Source organism: Mauremys reevesii, unplaced genomic scaffold (genome assembly GCF_016161935.1).
Source record: "Mauremys reevesii isolate NIE-2019 unplaced genomic scaffold, ASM1616193v1 Contig39, whole genome shotgun sequence".
Lineage (NCBI taxonomy): Eukaryota > Metazoa > Chordata > Testudines > Geoemydidae > Mauremys > Mauremys reevesii.
Window position 1 is genome coordinate 306,256 of NW_024100850.1, and position 21,422 is coordinate 327,677.

Consider the following 21,422-nt stretch of genomic DNA (forward strand, 5'->3'; position numbering starts at 1 on the left):
TGAGAGTGGCCTCTGTAAAGGGATGGATGAAGGGGACTGGGGGCAGGGAATAGAAATAAATTGAAGGGTGTGTCCCAATTCCACAGTGTTTAGGACCCTCCTGTCTGTGTTAGTGTGGGTCCAAGCACTTAAAAAGTCAAAAACCTATTGGAAAAAACAGGAACAAGAAGCTGGTGTAAGGCAAACTGGTAAGCTGTCTTCAACAAAAGAATCAGACTGCTTTGCATTTCCGGGCTGTCTGGACAAGCTCACTGCATGAGAAGTGAGGAGGTGGTGGTCTCCTCCTAAGACTCTTCCTTTTCCTCCTAGTCTGGACAGGTTGCTACAGCGTAAAGGGCTGGTAACAGTGGAATGACTGATGGCAGAACTGCTTTTTAGAGAGTGGAGTACAAACCCACAAACTTCAGCATAGCCTTGGAGTTCTTGCAACTGTGATGCTTATCAGTCTGCTGGGAAAATAGGGTCAGTCCCTCAATGGAGAGATACCCAATAGTCTTCCAGAGGAAGACCTGATGACTGAAGCCATGAACACGTACACATTGTGACAGCAGAGGCTCATGGCCCTAGCCGCAGTCTGTCCCATGCAAAGCAGCCTGGAGAAAGGTCCAAGCAAACAGTTTTCCCTTGTCCACTAATGCCAGACACTCATCTGGCATCTCAAGTAACTTGTCTACAAACTTGAGACCATTGCCCCAGTGGAAGAAATCTTATCTTCCCAGAAAGGCTTGCTGGATTGAAATCTGAAACTGCAGCCTAGCAACAGAATAATTTTCCTAGTGAAAGAGAGAGTTTCTTTGCCTCTCTCTCAACTTTGGGGTAGAAACAGGTTGCCCAATGTGCTCTCCATCACAGCTGAGACCACCAAAAACCTTAAGAGGGTGTTGGAGTTGTACAAACGCTCAAAATCCCATGAGGGGACATGATACCTCTTCCTCAGTCCTTTGGGCCATCGGTGGTAGAGAAGGCAGTGTTTGCCACAAAACCTCTGTGGACTCCAGAATGGCCTTGTTAATGAGGAGGGCTCCTCAATAGGGCTCTATTGAACCCAAAATATCCACCAATCAATGTGAGCTCTCTAAACTACCTCCACTTGTATGTCCAGAGAGGAAGCCACCTTCTGCAACAGGTCCTGATATGCCCTGTAATCATCCTGAAGAGGTGAGGACACACTGGACACCACCAGGGAGGAGGAGGAGGAAGAACACAGAGCAAGTTGAGGTGGAACCTTCCTTAACTTCTCTGATAGAGATCCTGCTGGGGCACCCATCCTGCTGGGGCTGCTGCTCGGCACCCAACCCCATACTGAGGTGACCTCACATGCCATCTCACAGACTATCCTGGTGTCTACTTGGGGACCTGGAGGAGGAGCTGGTGGTGGGAGGAAACCCTCAGAGGCTCCAGTATGGCCATTGGTAGGGCATTAGACCCCAACCTCTTCCAGACCAAAGATCCACGTCCCTCGACCAATGTGGAATCTCCACTGTATACCAAGGCGCACGCCTGGATGGAGAGTGACGTCACCTCTCTCTAGATCAAGACACATATGAGCCAATCTCTGATTCTGAAAATGAGCCCAAGTCACCTGACCAGAAAGACACAGTACTTCTTGGTGCCAAGGACCGCCATCAAGACTCAAGAGATGACAATACCGAAGAAAGCATCCTAGACTTGCCTCTTGATGGCACCAGATAAGCGGGTGCCAAATTGTCCGTTATCAGCACAGAGAGATTCCCCGATGCGTCTGCCCTTGTGTTGAAGGGCTCCGTGCCGCAGAGTGGGTGGTACTGCAGCAGTGGTTGATTTCAGAGGCACAAGGCTTGATGCTGCAGTTGACAACCCTGCTTGAGGTGCTATTGGCACCAACAAGTACTTATACCCTCCCCGTATCCTGGCCGAAGGAGCTGGGAACCTCAATCTCTTGCAAGATGAGTCCTTCAAAGCACCAGGCCAGTGTTTTTCTCCCTTGGTACTGGGAGAGTAATATCAAGACCCTACAATGTCTGGAGGAGCGCTCCTAACTGAAGTAGGCTTTGTGCCTGCCCTGAGTGAGCAGGCGCTGAACACGGATGCAGGGCTGCCTCCGCAAAGAGGTGACCCCTCCCTATCCTTTCTAGTTTGGGGTTTAAAGTAGATCTGGCACCTGTCACAGACATGACCCTCGCCACGGCACTTTAAGCACTGAGAATGAGGGTTACTCACTGGCCTGGATTCCCTGCAGACAGTGCAAGGACTAAAGCCCCAAGAATGAGGCATTCCCTGGTACTGGGCGTCAGCACCCACAACAAGTGAGAACTGACCATTCTAGTAGACTACAAAGCAATTAAGAAAATGAAACCTAACTAAATCAACTATAAATTTACAAAAACAAGTACCAACTATATACGAGAGAGACAACTCCATGAAAGGGAAAAATTCTCATTAAAAAAAAATGGTTATCACCTTCTTGTAACTGTTGTAACCGTTGTTTTTTTTCTTCAAGTGCTTGTTCGTGTCCATTCCAAACAGGTGACTCACAAGCCCAAGTTCAGGAGGTGGGTTCGGAGTCATCTACTGATTGGAGCATTGCCCTTCCAAAGGCCGCATCGTCTCTGGCCTGCTGGGTGATTGCATAGTGCATGGTGAAAGTGAGTAGGGAGAACCATGTCGCTGCTCTGCAGATTTCCTGGGTGGGAACCTGCGCCAGGAACACTGTTGAAGAGGCCTGAGCCCTGGTGCACATTGATCAGAGGAGCGGGCACTTTCGTCAGGTTGTAGCACTCATGGATGCAGGGCATGATCCATGATGAGATACATTGAGAGGAGACAGGAAGACCTTTCATTCTGTCCGCTACTGCCATGAATAACTGGACAGACTTTCAGAACAGCTTCATTCTCTGGATGTAGAAGACTAGTGCCCTGCGGCCAACCAATGAGTGAAGCCTCTGCTCTCTGCCGCCTGAGTGTGGCTTAGGATAGAACACTGGGAGGAAGTTGTCTCCCAGTTTCACATCAACCAGGACAACTCTGGGAGGAAGGCTGGGTGGAGCCTGAGCTGAACCTTGTCCTTATAGAGCACCGTGTAACGGGACTCTGATGTCAGTGCCTTGAGCTCAGACACCCTCCTGGCTGAGGTTATCGCTACCAGAAACGTTACCTTGTATGAAAGATAGAGCACGGAGCATGTCGCCAAAGGTTCAAAGGGGGGGGTCCCATAAGTCTGGAAAGGAATAGATTGCGGTCCCAAGCCAGGATAGGCTGTCGAGACCTTTAAGGAAGCGGCTGAGCATAGGGTTAGTAAAGACTGAGCGGCCCTCTACACCTGGGTGGAAGGCAGAGATGGTGGCCAAGTGAACCCTTATTGATGACATGGACAGCCCCTGCTGCTTGAGATGGAGAAGATGGTCTAATAAATGGCACAGAGGTGAGTGTCGGGGATGAACGGTGCTGCACCGACCAGACTGAAAATCTCTTCCACTTGGCAAGGTAGGTGGCTCTCATGGAGGGTTTTCTACTGCCAAGGAGGAGTTGCCTAACCTGATCCGAGCAAGAAAGCTCCATTGGGTTCAACCATGGAGCTTCCGCGCCATGAGGTGCAGCGACTCGAGGTTCGGGTGTTGGAGACGGCTGCGATCCTGAGTTAGTAAATCCAGGAAGAGCGGCAAGATGACTGGAGCTTCCACTGAGATTTCCCGGAGTGATGTGTACCAGTGCTGGCAGGGCCAGGCTGGAGCTATCAATATCACCAAAGCTTCTTCCCTCCATATCTTGAGGAGCACCGTGTAAACGACAGGGATGGGTGGGAACGCATATTGCAGACGGCCTCCCCATGGGAGGAGGAACGCGTCCGCAATGGAGCCTGGGCTGTGATTCAGGAAGGAGCAAAACTGCTGGCACTTCCTGTTGCGTCGCGTGGCAAACAGGTCTATCTGGGGAAATCCTCACCAATGGAAGGTTGAGGTCGCCACGTCTGAGCGAAGGGACCACTCACGGCTGTGGAACAACCTGCTGAGATAGTCTGCCAACTCGTTCTGTACTCCGGGGAGGTACAATGCTTGCGGATGTATCAAGTGCTCTACAAAGAAGTCCCACAACATGAGAGCTTCCTGGCACAGCGGAAAGGAACGTGCAACCCCCCACCCCGTTTGTTGATATAGAACAAGGATCGGCAACCTTTGGCACGTGGCCGATCGCAGCTCCCACTGGCTGCAGTTTGCCGCTCCACGCCAATGGGGGCTGCGGCAAAACAGCAGCCAGCATATCCCTTGGCCCACACTGCTTTCTGCAGTGCCCATTGGCCTGGAACAGCAAATAGCGGTCAGTGGGAGCCGCGATCTGCCGAAACTGCGGATGTGGCAGGTAAACAAACCGGCCCGGATCAGCCCGCCTGGTGGGCTGCATGTCAAAGGTTGCTGGTTGATCCCTGATACAGAACATCAAAGCTTATAATCTACTGAGTGCGGTCATCCTATTTGTATAAATGTATCACTCTTGTATCTGAAACTAGAAAAATGAAATATAACTCTGAGGTTCTATTGTAATAATGCAAAGTGTGGGCCATTAGTGGTGGTTTGGAATCTTGATGGCTCCCATCAACTAGGATAATTAGTTGTAAATGGCTCTGTTTACTTGCAAGCCTTCCTGTTAGTCAAGCCAGGAAGAATGAAGGCTTGGGTTCTCACAGGACATGTGACCATGTCACCTGGTACTGTCTGGAACTCATCTTAAACCTGCGTTTTTTCCGTTCAGAAGGAGGGGTGGGGACCCAGAGAGACAAAGGATTCCCACCTTATGCCAAAGCCATATAAGGGGGTGGAACAGAACAAAGGAAGTTCTAGTCATGAGAAATCCCCTAGTTACCACCTGAGCTGGAGCTCACAAGAACTGTACCAAGGGAAAGGACTGGGCTCAGACTAGGAAGGAGTCCAGTCTGTGAAAGAAGCTTATTAGAACATCTCCGAGGGTGAGATTTTATCTGTAATCAGTTTCTCAATGTATTAGGCTTAGGCGTGCGTGTTTTGTTTTATTTTGCTTGATAACTTACTTTGTTCTGTCTGTTATTACTTGGAACCACTTAAATCCTACTTGTTATACTTAATAAAATCACTGTTGTTTATTAATTAACTCAGAGTAAGTAATTAATACCTGGGGGAGCAAACAGCTTCTCTCGATCAGCGTTATAAATGGTGGACAATTTATGAGATTACCCTGTATAAGTTTTATATAGAGTACAATGGATTTATGTGGGGTTTGGATCCCGTTGGGAGCAGAGTGTCTGGGTGATAGAGACAGGAGTGCTTTTTAAGCTGTTTTCAGTTAAATCAGCAGCTTTGGGGCATGTGGTTTAGACTGGCATGTCTGTCTCAACAAGGCAGGGTTCTGGAGGCCCAAACTTGCAGAGAAAATGGGCTCAGAGGTAGTCACAGCACATCAGGCGACAGTCCCAAGGGGACCTCTGTGACCAAACCCATCACAAGGAGTCCCTGAAGAGGGATGAGGAAGAGGGGTGGAAGGGTGGGAGGGCACAGAATTGGATGGAGTATCCCCTCTCTACTGTGCGGAGCACCCAGTGGTCCAAAGTGATATGGGACCATGCACGGTAGAAAGGGGACAGTCGGAGGAAAAGGTAAGGTGGGGGTAGATACTGTTTTTGATCTGGTGCACCATCCTTGACCGCTCCTTCAAAAGGCTGGTTTGGGGCTGGAAAGTGGTTTGGGTTGGCCAGAGCCCTGGCCTGAGGATGGGTGCAGCCTTTTCCTGCTGCTCTTATTCCTCCTCCGGGAGCTGTACAGTAGGTTCTGTTGGTAGAACCGCGGAGGAGGTTGAGACCTGAAAGGCTTGCGCTGCATGGCGGGAGCGTGTAGGCCCAAGGATTTGAGGGTAGCTCTAGAGTCTTTTAGGCTATGTAGCCTTTTATCTTGTCTTCTCCGAAAACAGAGTCACACCCTCAAAGGGAGGTCCTGTATGGTCTGCTGGACCTCATACGGGAGACCAGAGACCTGGAGCCAGGAGCCCCTTCTCACGGCCACTCCTGCAGCCATGACTCTCATGGCGGCATCAGCAATGTCCAGCGCCGCCTGGAGGGAAGCTCGGGAGATTAGCTTGCACTCCTCAGCCAAGGCAGAAAACTCAGCACGGGAGTCTAGGAGGAGCAGCTCTGCAAAGTCTGCCATTGCAGTAGAGGTACTCAAAGAGAACCGGACGACCATGGCCTGTTGGTTGGAAATACGGAGCTGCAATCCACCTTTGGACTAGACCTTCCTCCCGAAAAAGTCAAGTGTTTTAGCCTCCCTGTTTTTGGGGGAGGGACCTTGAAAACCTTGCCGCTCACGCTGGTTAGCTGCATGCACAAGGGAATCAGGTTGTGGGTGGGAATAAAGATGTTCATAACCCTTAGAGGGCACAAAGTATCGCCGTTCACTGTGCTTGGCAGCGGGTGGCAACGTGGCTGGGGTCTGCCACAGGGTTTTGTTCGTGTCCATGATAGTTTTATGAGTGGCAGGGCAATACGGGAAGGTCCAGAGAGTGCAAGGATATCCACTATGGGATCAGAGTCCTCTACTACCTCCTCTGCCTTGATACCCAGACCCTGGGCAACCCAGCGCAGCAATTGCTGCAACACCCAATTGTTCTCGAGCGCCAGGGCTATGGTGGTATCAGCCAGCGCCTTGTTTAGCGACAAAGAGGAGGAAGCTCCAAATAACAGCAGCTGCTCCCTGCCATCAGCACCCAAGGGATCCCGTGACTCTTGGGGGTCCCGTGCAGGAGCAGACACGGACGGTGTCGTGCTTGGTGGGGGGACTGTAGGCACCAGACTGCTGGTGTCAGCATCGGTGGCAGCACTATTGGTGCCGGAGCCGCTGTCAGTGCTGGGGTCGCTACTGGTGCCACTGGAGCCACTATCAAAGCTGGTGCCAATGTCAGCACCGGAGCTGCAGCTGGTGCCGAAGCTGGACCTGAAGCCAGTGCCAGTGCTGCAGACAATGGTGTCAGTGGTTCAGTGGCTGGTCACTCAGCCGGTGGGATAAAGATGGCCAAAGCCACCAAAGTTGCTGCTTAGCGGGACGCTTGGCTCCTTCCCCTGGCTCTGGTGAAAATCTCATGGAGTCCAGAAGGGCCACTGAGAAGGGTTCTGCCACTCTGGTGGCCAAGACGCAAGGTAAGTACGTCTCTCCCGCCATGACCTGAACATGGAGCGTTAAGAGTCTGACTCTGAGGTCTCCGAATACGAAGACCATAGAGGAGCTGTGCTTCGGGGCACCGAGCGTCAGGAGCTCAGAGACCGACTGAGTTCTCTCTCTGGAGGTGTAGGTGCCGGAGGGTGCCGTGGAGAAAGGGAGCACCAGGACATCATCGCCGGCTTCCCTCTTGATTGCACCTGGGGTCGCGGTGCTGCAGACAGGGCCGAAGCCACCTCTGTACTAGGGGGCAAGAACAGCACTGTGAGACGCAGCAAGTCTTGAGCCACCTCGAAAGCCTCCAGTGTCGATGGGAGCAGCAGGTGCTGGCCAGTAGGGTCTGGCAATCATGGTGGACCCGGACTCAACTGCCTCACCGGGGCAGGAGTTGATGCGGCCCTGCCCGGGGACCTGGTGCTGTGGCCCAACTGGGGTCTCTCAGCCATTGGGCTCCTTAGACTTAGCCAGGGAGAACACCCCCTCTCCGGATCTTCTTCTGCTGAGGCACCGGTGACTGAGACTGGTGCCTAGCCGATTGGCCGTGGGAGGAGTCATGCTGGTGCCGAGCAGCTCGGGAGGAGTCCTTTTTCAGCACCGGTTCCTGGGAGGACGGAGCCAGGGCATTCTGCACCGACGAGGACATGCTGGGTGCAGGGTCCCTCGATCCGGGGGGAGATAAAGGCACTTGTTAAGCAAAGGCTAAGGGACGTTCCTGTGATGGGTTGGGTCACAGAGACCCCCTTGGGACTGTCACCTGATGTGCTGAAACTACCTCTGAGCCCGTTTCCCTGCCAGCTTGGGACTCCGGAACCCTGCCTTGTTGAGCCAGACACACTAGCCTGATGCAACACAGACCCAGGTCTGGTCCATGCCCCCAAAGCTGCAGACCAAAAACTGCTCAGCAAGTCACCTATCTCCACCACCCAGAACCATTTACAGGTGATTGATTTTGAAGGACCCTTAATGACTTCCACTTAACATGTTTACCTCGGTAATACAAGTGTATATATCTTATTCTCCTAACTCCAGACATAGAAATAATACATGCAAATGAATGGGATGAACACACTCAGTAGATTCCAAGCTTTGCAATGATACCTTACAAGAGACCTTTTGCATAAAGCATATTCCAGTTACATCATATTCACACTTATAAACATATTTCCATAAAGCGTGCAGTGCAACGTCACAGTTCCAGCTAACCGTCACTGGCGGTAAGAAGGAACCGAGGGGGTGGCAGGTTGGCAGGGCTCTACATTGGACGCCCTGTGGGCACAACTCCAGGGGGCGCCCAGGCTGACCCGACGGAGGCTGCTATGGGAAAAATCTTCTGCCTACCCTGCACATGCGCGCACACACACCTGGTTGGAATGGACATGAATAAGCACTTGAAGAAGCAGCTAACATGTGCAGACTACCAACCATGGACAGTAAGAAGGAACTGAGGGGAATCAGGTCCACCTTTTATATGACTGCACAGCAGCAGAAGGCAGCAGAGGGCACATGCATCACCTCAATGGGTACTGCTAAAGGACAAATCTCTGACACTGGTGTCCTGAGTGCACACACACCAGAAGTGGAATGGACACATGCAGTCACTCGAAGAATGGCACATGCAGGCGATCAGAGTAAAGGGTATAGTCACACTCCAGGCCGACTGATCTGTAGCACACACTTTTAGCCCAAGGTGGTGAATCTGGCACACCATGCCATGTGCCAAGGGAGCCATCTGCATCCCCAAAGTGGGACTTACCTGCCTGGTCAGCTGAGCTTGATGTGCGAGAGCACAGAGAGGGGAGGGGCTGAAGCACTCACTGGCCCTTCCAGAACAAGCAGCCTTTCACTAATGCACCTCATTCCTCCACTGCCCCCATCGCTGGGGAGGCAAGCATGGCCTGCGGCATGACAAAGTCTGTTCCTAGAGGTGCCAGAACGTGGTGTTTCTTCCCGTGCTAAGAGATGGTCACAGCCCCTGCTAGCCAGCAGAGCTCAGTCCCAAACCAGCCACCCTGGGAGAGAGGGTGTCACGCTGCCCGGCCACGGGCTTCGTTTGTGCTTCCTTAGTGTCAGTTGAGGCCAGAGTCCCTGTATAGCAGGACCAAGGGCCCTTAAGCTAAGCAGGAGGCATCTCTCACCCAGCAGTCAGCCACTGCCTATATACAGCCCCGGGCCCTGTTTCCCAGAACTCATGATAGGCCTGCAGTACCTGTAGGTTTTTTCCAGATGAGGTGTTTCCACAGAAGCTTTAAATCCACTTCCTCCCAATGTAACAGCGGGGTCTTTCACAGTGCTGTCACCTGGCAAATGGAACAAACAGGCATGTTAGAGCACCCTTCAAGCACAACCACCAAAGACTTGCAAAATACACTGCTCCCAATCTATTCATTACTGAGCGCAATTCAATGTGCAGTGGCCTTTTCATGATGCTTTCTTCTACGTCAACTGCCTTCATAATTCTCACTTGTGCACAGCAAGAGTCTTACTCTTAAGTGTGCAGCATGAAACCAAAACAGGTGACAGCCTTCCTGGAGGAGTGGGGAGCCCTCCTATCGCTCAGCAGACTGACAGCTGTGCTGTTCAATGGGTTGTCCATGAGGACTGATCCTGCATTGAACTAGGGCTGAGGGCCTTTGCCATCTCTACACTCTGGGATCCCAGTCATCTCCAGGACAAGGATGCCAAACCAATCCTGGCAGTCCATACATTATGCCTCACAGCATTCTGCAGAACAGGGGGAACAGGCCACACAACAAACTCACGTGCAGATGCCATTGCTTCAGCAAGGAGTCACCTGAGATGGCATCCAGCTAGAATGGTGTTAAACACAGTGTTTGCTTGTCATGCAAGCCTCCCATCAACTACGAGGCCATAGGTACAAAGCTGGGGCCGCGTCTGAGACCTGGGCATTTGAGAGTGAAAGTTCTGTGAGCCAGGCTGATCTGCAAGCATCAGTGTCACTCAGCACAGCTCAGAGGGAGGAGCACGCCTAGGGACAGGCGTGGAGTATGATGTGCAGAAGGTGGCAGATATGAGACCCTGGAAGTATGGAAACTTCAAAAGACAATTATTGTGAGATGTGCCGGATGCTATGGGCATAGGAGATATTCATTAACTTGTGTATCTAGAAATGTGATCTGTATTCTTGTGAGCTGGGGATTGTATTCTAGCTACACGAGGCAGCATTGCCAAGCTTCCTCCAGGAGCTAAAAATCAGTGGAGAGAAATTATTGGGAACATGTGTAATTCCGTGGGTGAGTTAGTGATAGAAAGGTAAGGGAGGTGTCATTTGATTCATAAAAATCTACAGAATCATAATTCCAATGGCGTCGTCCTCTGCAGTATGGCACCAGGGACTTGGTGCCGCCTGGCTCCCAGCTCCAGGTCCTTGGATTGGTGGAAATTTTCATAACACAGTGTAATCAGAAATGGGTTGACTTGGTATCATTCAAAAGCCCTTTCCCGCTCAAATACTATGGTACCAAACATGACAAACCTAGAACAATTACGCAGATATATATGCATGAAAACGTTAAAGAATAATTAAAAATTGGATTTTTAAACACAGGCCTAACACAGCACTCAAAGCTAAGTTATGGCCCTCGACTGACAGTACTGTGTTATCAGCTAAACGCTCAGAACATGATAACTGAGTTTTTAATGTTCCAGATTATTATAAATGAAAGGAGTGCTTCAGGCTGATTTGCCATCATCACCAAAAATGAAGCAGGTCGGTGGTTCTGATTATCAGTTTTGTTTATCTATTATGAATGGCAATGAGGCATTGGTTAAGATGTCAGTATCCAGGCAATAATTACTGGACTGGACTGCATCTGCATCTAGGAGGGAGGGATAGCTCAGTGGTTTGAGCAGTGGCCTGCTAAACCCAGGGTTGTGAGTTCAATCCTTGAGGGGGCCATTTCAGGATATGGGGCAAAAATCTGTCGGATGATTTACTTGGGGATTGGTCCTGCTTTGAGCAGGAGGTTGGACTAGATCTCCTGAAGTCCCTTCCAACCCTGATATTCTATGCAAACAGTACCCACATAGTTACATCATGTAATTAATTACAATCCCAAAGCAATTTATTACAAAACACTTGTTTTTACTTTGGTCTTGATCATTTTTAGGCATCAATGGGGAGAGTAGCTGAATCTTTGGAGAATACCTAAACACAATGCTTGCAGGGACCATACACGCTATCGGAAGTGCACATAAACTGAATTTGGCAAGACTGGAGAGGAAGTACATCAAGGATCAGGAAAAAGTTGAAGATCGCAGGACAAGAGCCAACTGTAGGTGAGACTTGCCTTATACTAGCCATGGAATGTGTTTTGAGAAGAACACTTGCTACTTCTGCCATAAGCCTGAAAGCATCCATTAAGCACAGCTCTAATATGTGAGACAGGTGAGAATCTGTATGAAGCAGTCAGCAAGGAAGTTCCATGGAAAGTAAAGTTAAATGAGTGCAATGACCCAAAAGACACCCACACATGACATTGCATATCACATCAAGTGATGCACCAAGAATATATGTAATGTGCTGCATCTAAAAGGTAATAGCAACAGAAACAAATACTGATTTTACTCCTGCAAACCGTGCAATTCAAATTGTTCATCAATTGCCTTGCAGAAGCTGTAATGGGTAGGAAAGCAGTGGCGATAGCCAATCTAGAGGCTAAGTACAGAGAAACAGTTGCTCTGAATGGGACTGAAGAGGAACAAATGCTTAGCTGAAAGGCTCTCGAAGCACTTATTGAAGATGAACTGTGGGATATGGACATAGTTTGTAGTAATCCTACCCATAGACGTGAATCATAGCGCACACCCTTAAAAGCTGCAAAAGTTGTGGCGCTATGAAAAGAAAAAAGTGCTGATGTCAACAGTAATAAGAAGACTGTTTGCAACTGCTAAATTTTTACAGAAAAGCATTTTGTCCTGCAGTACATGGGAGTTTCATACGCAATGGATGACCTACAGGAGCTCATTAATATCATGACGAAAACAGTCCTCAGTGATGAGGTTGTTAAAGATGTCAGCTGAATGGATACTTTGGGACATGACTAAGACAATGATTTTGTCAAGGAGATCACGCAAGTCACAGAATCCGTGACTTCCATTAACCTCTGACATTTTCTGCCCTGGGGCTGGAGCGCCAAGCCAGTCCCCCACAGCTGCCCAGCCACAGCTGGGAGACCCCCAGAGCTCCCAGATGCCATTGGGGGGCGAAGGGACTCTGCAGTAGCCCAGCTTCCATAGGAGCTGAACCCACCTCCCCATTTTGTCAGGGCAATTTTTAGTGAAAGTCAGACACAGGTCATGGGCTTTCGTGAATTTTTGTTTATTGCCTGTGATTTGTCCATGATTTTTACTAAAAGCATCCGTGACAAAATCTTAGCCCTAGCCATGACTTGTATGAAGCCTTCAAAACCAAAAGAATTATCCCAAGCTCCATCAATCTATGGATTCCAAACAAGAAGAACAGATGAAACCTGTGCTCGAATGCAAAGAAAAGTCAGAGTGAAGTGGCAGGGATCAGTACAGAGCTAATCTCAGACAGATCATTGTTTGTTCGTCTCCTGGTTGTGTCCAGATCTCAGTATGATGTTGACCTATGTGAAACTTTGGGAAAGTCTGAGTTCTCCATGGTAGCACTATCAATATACGAATGCAACGGAACAATGCATATGTGTCAGATGAAAAGCAAACTCACGGTCGTTTTGCATGGTCTTCCTAATCCAGCACCTACTGACAGGGGGACTGGAACCTTACGCCAACAGAGACTTTACAACATAGCAAACATAGATGTGTGGCTGAGGTAAAAACTCGCAAACTAGAAACTTAACACCTGCCAAGATTTGGCTGAACACTTCATTATGAGACGACAGGGAAAATACTGGACCTATAATGAAGTCCATCTCGTGTTTGATGAGCATGCAAAGGAATTAATTACAAATATCACAAGAAGACTCCGTGGCATTGCACCTGTCCAATGCAAAATTACTGACTCCAAGAACATCTCCAATGTCACAATGTACCATTTCATACTCACAAGAAGGATGAGTTAACAGCATACCTTGCAGGAAAAATCCTTCAGCATGTGAAGAATTGTTCCACGAATTTTGTTGTCACGTGGCATAACGAAGCTGCTGCCTTGCCTCACACTGTTCAGTGGAGTTTCTTCATAGTTCCCATGAGGAGGCTGACACAGAGTTTCTTGCATGCCATCAGTGCCACCAAACTCCGTACTTTTGCACAAGACACAGATGTTCTAGTACTCTCTCTGAGATGCTACTCAAGACTTCCACAAGATTCTGGTTTTGTGCCTGCTGCTGGGGAACAGAATTGCTGTATATCGCTCAGAGACATGTTCCTATCACTCGGACTGTTAAACCCTGCTACGCTGCAAGGTTTCTACGCCAAGATTTCTAGTGACACTACTGGAAGATTGGCTGGAAAGACCAAATTATCTTACTGGAAGCCATTTGATTCAGTATCTGAAGACTCTTTCCTCACTTTGAAGGTGCTCGCTACAGCTAAGACGATCACTGATGAGGTCATAAATGCACTGGAGAAGTTCATATGCTGAGCTTAACATTTGAGGATCACCATTACGACACTTGCAGAGCTACACTGGTAGATGTTTTCCAAGAAACAGACAAACAGAGAAAAATTGCCCCAGACAAGAGGGTGCATTTATACCTACTATCAAGAGAGCAAACTCCAGGATGACTGAGCAAATCCAGAACTAGCCTCCCCAGTCAGGCCTGGATGGATCTTTGAGGATGGACTCATTACACCAGTTGTGTGTGAAATAGCTGAAGGATTGATGTAGGAGTGTGTGCTAATCAAATGTTTGTGTGCAAAGACCAGATGCTCACCACCTTATAAATGTTTGAAGAGCAAACTGCTTTACACGGACACATGCAAGCGCAGCTCAGCGCAGATGAAGATCAGTGTTACAATGTGTCTAGCAGTGGTGCCCTAGAGGAGACAACACGGATGAAGACTGATGAATAAAGGTTAACTTCCCTAGAATTACTAAGGGTTGCTTTTTTCTTAAACATAAGCAATGCATCCTTGTGGTAAAGTAGAATTAAAATAAGTTTATTTGTAAACATTTTCTGAAATATATATCTACATGATTGTTCTAGGTTTGTCATGCTTGGTACCATTGCATTTGTGGGAGAAAGCGTTACAAGATACCCAACTTGACCCACATCCCATGACACAATTATCAAAATTTCCAACTGAAAGACATGAAGCTGGGAGTGGGGGTAGGTGAGACGTCAGCAAGTCTCCTCTATCACACCACAGAGGTAGACACCACTGAAATTATGATTCTGTAGGTTTTTACAAATCAAATGACTCCTCCCTGACCCCTCTTGTTACTGACTCACCCACAGCATGAGATTTTGGTACACTAAATTCCCAGACTAAAATCCTGGGACAAGCAAACAACTCCAGAGAAGTATCATCCCCTGGGAGGAACTGCATAGGCTGGATCAGACCCGGATCAAGAAGCCCAGATGACAAAGAAAGAGCTTGTGCTGTAAAAGGTCAGCCTGAACTAACTGAGTGTCCCTCAGTGTGCGGGTAAACTGATCGTTTCTTTAGGATTGTTTTCTCTGTAATTCTTCTGTTCTAAATACAAGAAATGCTCTGTGAAAGCTGGCTGCTCACTGTGCCGAGAGAGAGTGAACCACAGGTGCTGAACTCATGTCAGACTTGCTGGGATAGTAGAGTGAACCGCAGGGGACAACAAGCCTAGATCCTTTATCTGGAGGGAGAGGAACATACAGACATGTCACTTGGAGGTCTGAGACCTGAAAGGGCACCCTTGAGAAGACCATGGAGGGAGCAGAGGTGCAGCAAACCCAGGAACTGAGAGAAAAAGAAAACACACACCAACTCTGTAAACGGAGATCCTGTTGCTGGCGTCGAGGACAGCAAGGTCTGCACTCTTTGTGGGGTCTGTGTGGAATGCGACCTGGTTCACTGCCTGCTGGAGCTGGAGCTGAAAGGTACACATGGGAGGAGGCACCACAGAATGCTGGAAGGCCGTTACCAGCACCTTATCTGAGGAAACAGAAAAATCAGGCTATGCACCATCCCCCAACTGCAACTCCAGCTCTGACTCAGACTGTAACAGACACAGCAACACTGCCAGAGGAAGAGGAGGCTTGGAGGGTGGGGAGGGGTACAATGAAGGGCTGCTCTGCTCACTGAGGCCCTGATTGAAAGCCCATTAATTCAACTCCTGTGGACTCTGAGGGGCTTTGGATTTAGTCCTGAAGGAGGGAGCTCTCCCACACCCTAGTGTCTTATCACATCCCTAAGTTGGGGGGGAAGGGATAGCTCAGTGGTTTGAGCATTGGCCTGCTAAACCCAGGGTTGTGAGTTCAATCCTTGAGGGGGCCACTTAGGGATCTGGGGCAAAAATCAGTACTTGATCCTGCTAGTGAAGGCAGGGGGCTGGACTCCATGACTTTTCAAGGTCCCTTCCAGTTCTAGGAGATTGGTATATCTCCAATTATTATTATTATTATAAGTGAGAGAAGCAGCACTCAAGCATTGCAATGCCCCAGACAGACACCTGCTAAACACCAGACACACCAACCTCTAACACATTCCTCCTCCATCCCCCACTCATTGACTTGGCCTCCAACAATCACCTCCATCAATAACGGCCACGTTGGCCACAAGGTGGCTCTCCTCCCCAGTGCTGCAGTCCGTGCTCCAGTGCCAGTCGTAGCAGAGGGCGTGCCATCCTCTGCAGAGAGCGTGCAGTCGATATGGGATCTCAGGGTCCCACAGCAGTGACACAAGCCGGCTTTTCTCAGCGCTGCCAAAATGCAGGCTCTGCTTCAGGTACCAGTGATAGTTCCCTACTGTCCAGAGCTGAACTACACAGAGAAATGTAGTCATTACACACTGCATGGGGGCTGGGGCAGTAAGGTCACAGCTAGCACCCAGCTGCATCCTCCCCACTCGCAGCTTGCGAGGATCCAGCAGTTTTAGCTGAATGTTGTGGCTCAGGCCCTATCTCTGTCATAGCCACCACCAAAGATTATTTCAGCAGCCCTTCAGACTGTCTAAGCTTCAGTCACCCTGTGCTCCAGGGAGGAAGACTAGCTTTGGGGTTAACACACTACACTGGACACAAGAGATCCAGGTTCAATCCTTGTCCCACCAGACTCCCTATGTGACCAGGGCCCAGTCACTTTGCTATCTGTACAGGGGGGATAACCACCCTTCCTGTCTCCCAACCTCTATCTTGCCTATTAAGATAGTGAGCTCCTTGGGGCAGGAGCTGTCTCTGACTGTTTCTGTGTAGCACCCAGCACAAAGCAACCCTGACCTCAAAATTTGCCAAAAAGAACCTAAAACGTCTGTGCCCCTCCTCTTCCCCAAAAAAGACCTTTCCCCAAGGGGACATTAGTATTAAGGGCTGGGATCTTCAGGCACTGGCGTAGCTGTTTCAGAAGCCCACTGATGGGCAGTGAGCTTTGGCATTGCTTCCAAAGCAGCTGGCCTGGACAATGCCTGAGCAAAATCTAGTGAACTACTGCAGTTTCTCCTGACCTTGCACAGGCATCTTAGACCACTGGGCAGAATCTCTCCATGTCTTCTGACATATTCCCTCTCCACACCTCCTAATTAACGTGCACTTGGGAGCAGCCAGGGCACTGAAAGTATTCTTACCATAGGTGTTTGTCTCAGAGTTCTTTTCTTTCTTAACATCTTCCAACCAAACTGCCAGGATCGTAGAGTCTAAGTTCCAAAGCAGCTCGTTAACCTGATGGGACAGAGTCTCTCATTGGTGTTTCTGTCCATACACAAGGCAGACCACCATGTCAGAATCATCTACTCAAGCTTAGAAACGTTGGTTGGCTCCCTCCTTGCCCAGACAGCATACAAGGGAGCACACCATTGCAGGGAATAGAAGACAGTAACATATTACAAAGCTTATGCCAGGAAATCCCCCAGGCATGAATTTAAGATGGTAGACCCCAGCCCTGTCTTAGGAAACTAAGGGGAACATTAAGTAGAACCTCTTATACGGCTCTTATACACTCTTATACGGCTCTTCCTCCTTATGTGTTTGACCAGGAGGGCAGCTCCTGCTCCACACACTGCCTGCGGAAGGGAACAGCTTAAGCAAGCCCAGTGAGGAGTCTCACACTCTCCATTCACACAGCAGTCGTGCTTTGCCCTATTTTAGATCTTACTCTTTCCCACGCATCACCTGCAACCTCACCCCAGCTTCAAGGCACAGTGGTGCGGCTGAAACAGAGCCTCCTCCCCACCTGGGGCGAGGCCGTCCAGAGGCTGGAAGCATTGTCTCCAGGAGATCTTGGTGATCAAATGCTAGAGCCTCTGGAGAGGCTGCTGTCTCCTCAGTAGAGAGAGCACTTAAAAATACAGGGCCTGGTCCAGCTCCCAGTGCTGCCACCGGAAGCCTTACACTGTCTTCAGTGGGAGATGGGTTGAGCCCATTGTTCTGCTCTTGCTCCTAGGCACTTTGTGACCAAGAGAGAGATAAGAGCCTGATTTTAAAGACGTCTGAATTTCCCAGGGTGCTGAGTGCTCAGCTGGAGTCAACAAGGCTACCCGTGCATACTACAAAGGACTCTTTTACACAACCTCTCTTGTAAAGAGTCACAAATTGGTGCTTCCTACCTCCCCTCTCTTTCTGTAGATTTGGGGCAAGTCTGTCAGTGACTAAAGGCAATGAAGGGCCCAGTCTGCAGAGATCAGAGCTAGACACAAATTTGGATCTGCAGTTTAGATTCAGCTCACTATCAAGATGGGAACTAGCAGCTAATTTGAAATCTGGATCCGGACTACTCTAGATTTGGGGTTACTCAGATCTGGGCCCGTAACTACTGACCACTGACCACAACCCTTCATGTTCAGCAGACAGGTCTCCACACCAAGGAGCAGCAAGCACTGCATACACAGGAGGACGACAGCCTGGACCCCTCACCTACCTTGGCTTGGCCTTTCTGAAATGGGAGAGTGAATTCCCCGTGAAGGAGACCATTTTTCTCAAAGAAGACAACATCATGTTTGTTGGGTTTCTCCTGTGTGGAGGCTATCAGGCTTCCAGAGGGCCTTAAAACAAATGCAGGGGTAATGCATGAGTGACCACAATTTATTGCAGATTTAAGGTAAGGAACACATCTAGCTGCTTGCCCTTGCCCAGTAGCACACAAACCCAAGGAGCAGCAGAGCATGTGCTCTTATCAGGCCCCCAGCCAAGGCTCTGGCACCACGCAGACCTTACTCAGGGTTCACAACACCACTGTAGAAATAATACTAGTACAGGAGAGGATAAGTGCTGCTGTCCCTCCCAAAGCTGAGCCAGCCTGGTATGGTGTTGCTATAAGACTATAACCTCTCCTACCAGCTCTGGTCTCACCTCCTGAGCGGACGGGGGAGGGGGGACGGTGGTCCTGGGAAACAGGAATGACTGGCTCTAAACGGCACTTCCTCCTTACATGTTTGACCAGGAGGGCAGCTCAAAGCAGGAAAACAAAGGAGGGAAAGGATCCTTCAGGCTCTGACAGACGCTGAGGAAACCCCACAGCCAGTGAACAAAACCCAACCCCATCCACCAGGAACACAGGCTGCTCATTTACTCACTTCCAGGCCAGTGCTTGTTCTAGTCCTGGGATAGGCTCACTTGTCGACTGTAAGACCAGCTCTCTGCTCCACACTCTGACCTTCCGAGCCCCTACACAAGACAAGGGTAAGGGGGGAAAACAGGAAACTCAGGAGAAGTGTCCTCTGCTTTTGGTGGGGGTGGAAAGGGACAACTTCCTCCTGAAGACCTCCTCTGTGAAGTACTGGCACCCCTTGCAGATAATGGCAGCTGCAGACAGGCTCACTGGAATTGCTGTGCAGCTTACAATTATGACACAGCTGTGAGTGTGCACAAGGTTGGACAGTCTGATTGTGACCATTCTCCTGCTTAAAGCGCCACAAAATAACTTCTTTCTGCTTGGAGTTTCTCATGTGCATTCTATACTCAAACTTCCTAAATAACTCTGAGTTTCACATTTCCTTGCATTTCTGAGAGTTCTGATTCCAAAAATGACTTCTTTTGCATTCTGAGATGCACTGAACAGTTTTGGTCCAGTCACAATTAAAAGACAGCCTGATGTGTGACATTAACTCCTTGTGTGCGTGGTCCCGAATGAGACCAGGGGCCAGCTGACTTTTGAAATAAATGAGGGTCAAAATCCAAACGGTTTGGAAGACCAGCTTCTCTGGTAGCAGTTCCATGTTCGGACAGAATGCACAACCCCGCCATGATAACAAACGGGGGAGGCTGGGGCCTGGCCCTGCAGAAGGCAGCCTAACTTGCACACTTTGGTTGTATAAGCTAGGACGTTCTGTTGGCATCACAATTGTGTAGGGACACAGCTGTAACTCAGCCAGCACCCAAGGTTTTGATCCAAACAAGTGAAGTATCAGTTAGTGATAGCAAGTCGCGATACTCCCCAATATGCTTGGAAACCAAGCCAAAAGCCACATAAACTGGGTGTTTCTAATGGGTAAGAGGAGCAGTTTGAGAAGGTTTGCTTTCAGAAGAGCATGGTTTCAAAAGTTTGCTCCTAGCCTGTGACAGGGAGGAGTGAGAGGGCGAAAAAAACCACACCAGCAATTCTAGCCCCTGCTTTGCTTTCCAGGATGCAGCATAAAACAACACCCCTCTTGTGCAATAGCCATCACACCAATTCTGACCTTGGCTAATCTCTGAGACAGAAAATTAGGTCAATGGAAAGTGAGAAAGAGCAGAGCTGTGAAGTCGGAATCTGGGCCCCTGTTTCCTGCACAGTGGTGTTTCAGGTCGAGAGTTTGACTCAGACGCATCTATACTGAACACTAGGCCCAAAATGGAAGGAAAAACCTTCAGCTTTTTTCTTTAATTGCCAGTTACTAAATATGACAAAGTAAGGCGGCTTTGCCATCTTGATAAACTGGTAACAGCCTCCCACACCAGCACAGGTAAATACTTCAATTTGGGGCTGAGCAGGTTTTCTAGATCAGTTAATCCCATACCTGTCTGTGGACAAATAGCGCTCACTGCTACAAACTGCCCATCTCCTCTCCAGGTGACTCGGGGTCGGCCATCATCAGAGGATGAAGCAGGAGGCACTTCCTGAAGTTATACAAGAAAAACCAAAGGATCAGGTGCAAGTCTGAAATGGCTGCTGCTGGAATGGCCTTTGGCTACAGAAAGCTATTGGCTGCCCCTGCCCTTTGAAAGTCCATTATGTAGTTTATTACATCATCATCAACAACAAAAACAGGTGTTAAAAGAATGTTAAGGTGGCAAAGTTAAGCACTCAACTGTTAGGAAATGCCAATAATAAGACTCAGGGGGTAGCCATGTTAGTCTGTATCCACAAAAACAACAACAAGGAGTCCAGTGGCACCTTAAAGACTAACAGATTTATTTGGGTATAAGCTTTCGTAGGTAAAAAACCTCACTTCTTCAGATGCATCTGAAAACTGTCCATGAAACCTTAATTTGGCCCCCTTGTGCGCCTGCATTATGATATAGCTTTTAATGACAATCAAATCCATTTTAGCCACAAGTCTCCTCACTTTTTCAGTGCACAGGACAGACTGGGCTCTAGGGATGAACCAGGGCTGTGTAGTGAAGGGGGCTGTTGTCTGTGGGACCCTGTCTGATGGGTTGCAGAAGTTTGAAGGTGTGCGGCGAATGAGGCAGGGAACTGCAGAAAGAGAAAGGCTGGTCTTCTGGTTAGAACAGTTGAATGCCACTCTGGAGAAGAGGATTCTATCCCTCCGTCTGCCACAGGGTTCTTGTGTGATGCTGGGCAAAGCACCGACACCAAAACATTAAGAGGTGATCAATCACTAACTGTGTGCTTCTCATTTTCTGGGACCCTGAACTTGAGACCCTGGGGTCTGATCTGCAGAACTGCTGAGCACTCACAGCTGCTACTCAGGTCAACGGGAGCTGTGCTGTGAACATACGAAGCACTATACAATAGTATGTAGGCTGAAAAATCATGCCCCAAGTGTCTCAAACTGGGCATCCAAAATTAGTGGAATCTTTTGAATCTTTTGGCTTTAATCTGTGCCTCAATTCCCAATAACACTGCACATCTCACAGGGGTGCTGTGAAGATACATTTGTTAATGTTTGGGAAGCACTCACCTTGGTGATGAAGTGCCAAAGAAGAGCCCAGGAGGAAATTCAGAATTCTATCTTCATAGCAGAGTTCAAACA

General features: G+C 49.0%; 1 protein-coding gene across 1 annotated transcript in view; it reads right to left on the bottom strand.

Moving 5' to 3' along the window:
- The window catches only part of LOC120393935 (elongator complex protein 1-like), a 129,803-nt gene that overhangs the window by 75,344 nt on the left and 33,037 nt on the right, over window positions 1-21,422 (bottom strand). Inside the window, exons 7-13 of the mRNA XM_039518394.1 lie at window positions 20,223-20,322; window positions 18,801-18,891; window positions 18,146-18,269; window positions 16,857-16,950; window positions 15,827-16,057; window positions 15,060-15,230; window positions 9,361-9,451 (exon numbers count right to left, since the gene is read on the bottom strand). Of these exons, the coding sequence (XP_039374328.1) occupies window positions 9,361-9,451; window positions 15,060-15,230; window positions 15,827-16,057; window positions 16,857-16,950; window positions 18,146-18,269; window positions 18,801-18,891; window positions 20,223-20,322 (902 nt within the window). The remainder of the gene's footprint in view (window positions 1-9,360; window positions 9,452-15,059; window positions 15,231-15,826; window positions 16,058-16,856; window positions 16,951-18,145; window positions 18,270-18,800; window positions 18,892-20,222; window positions 20,323-21,422) is intronic.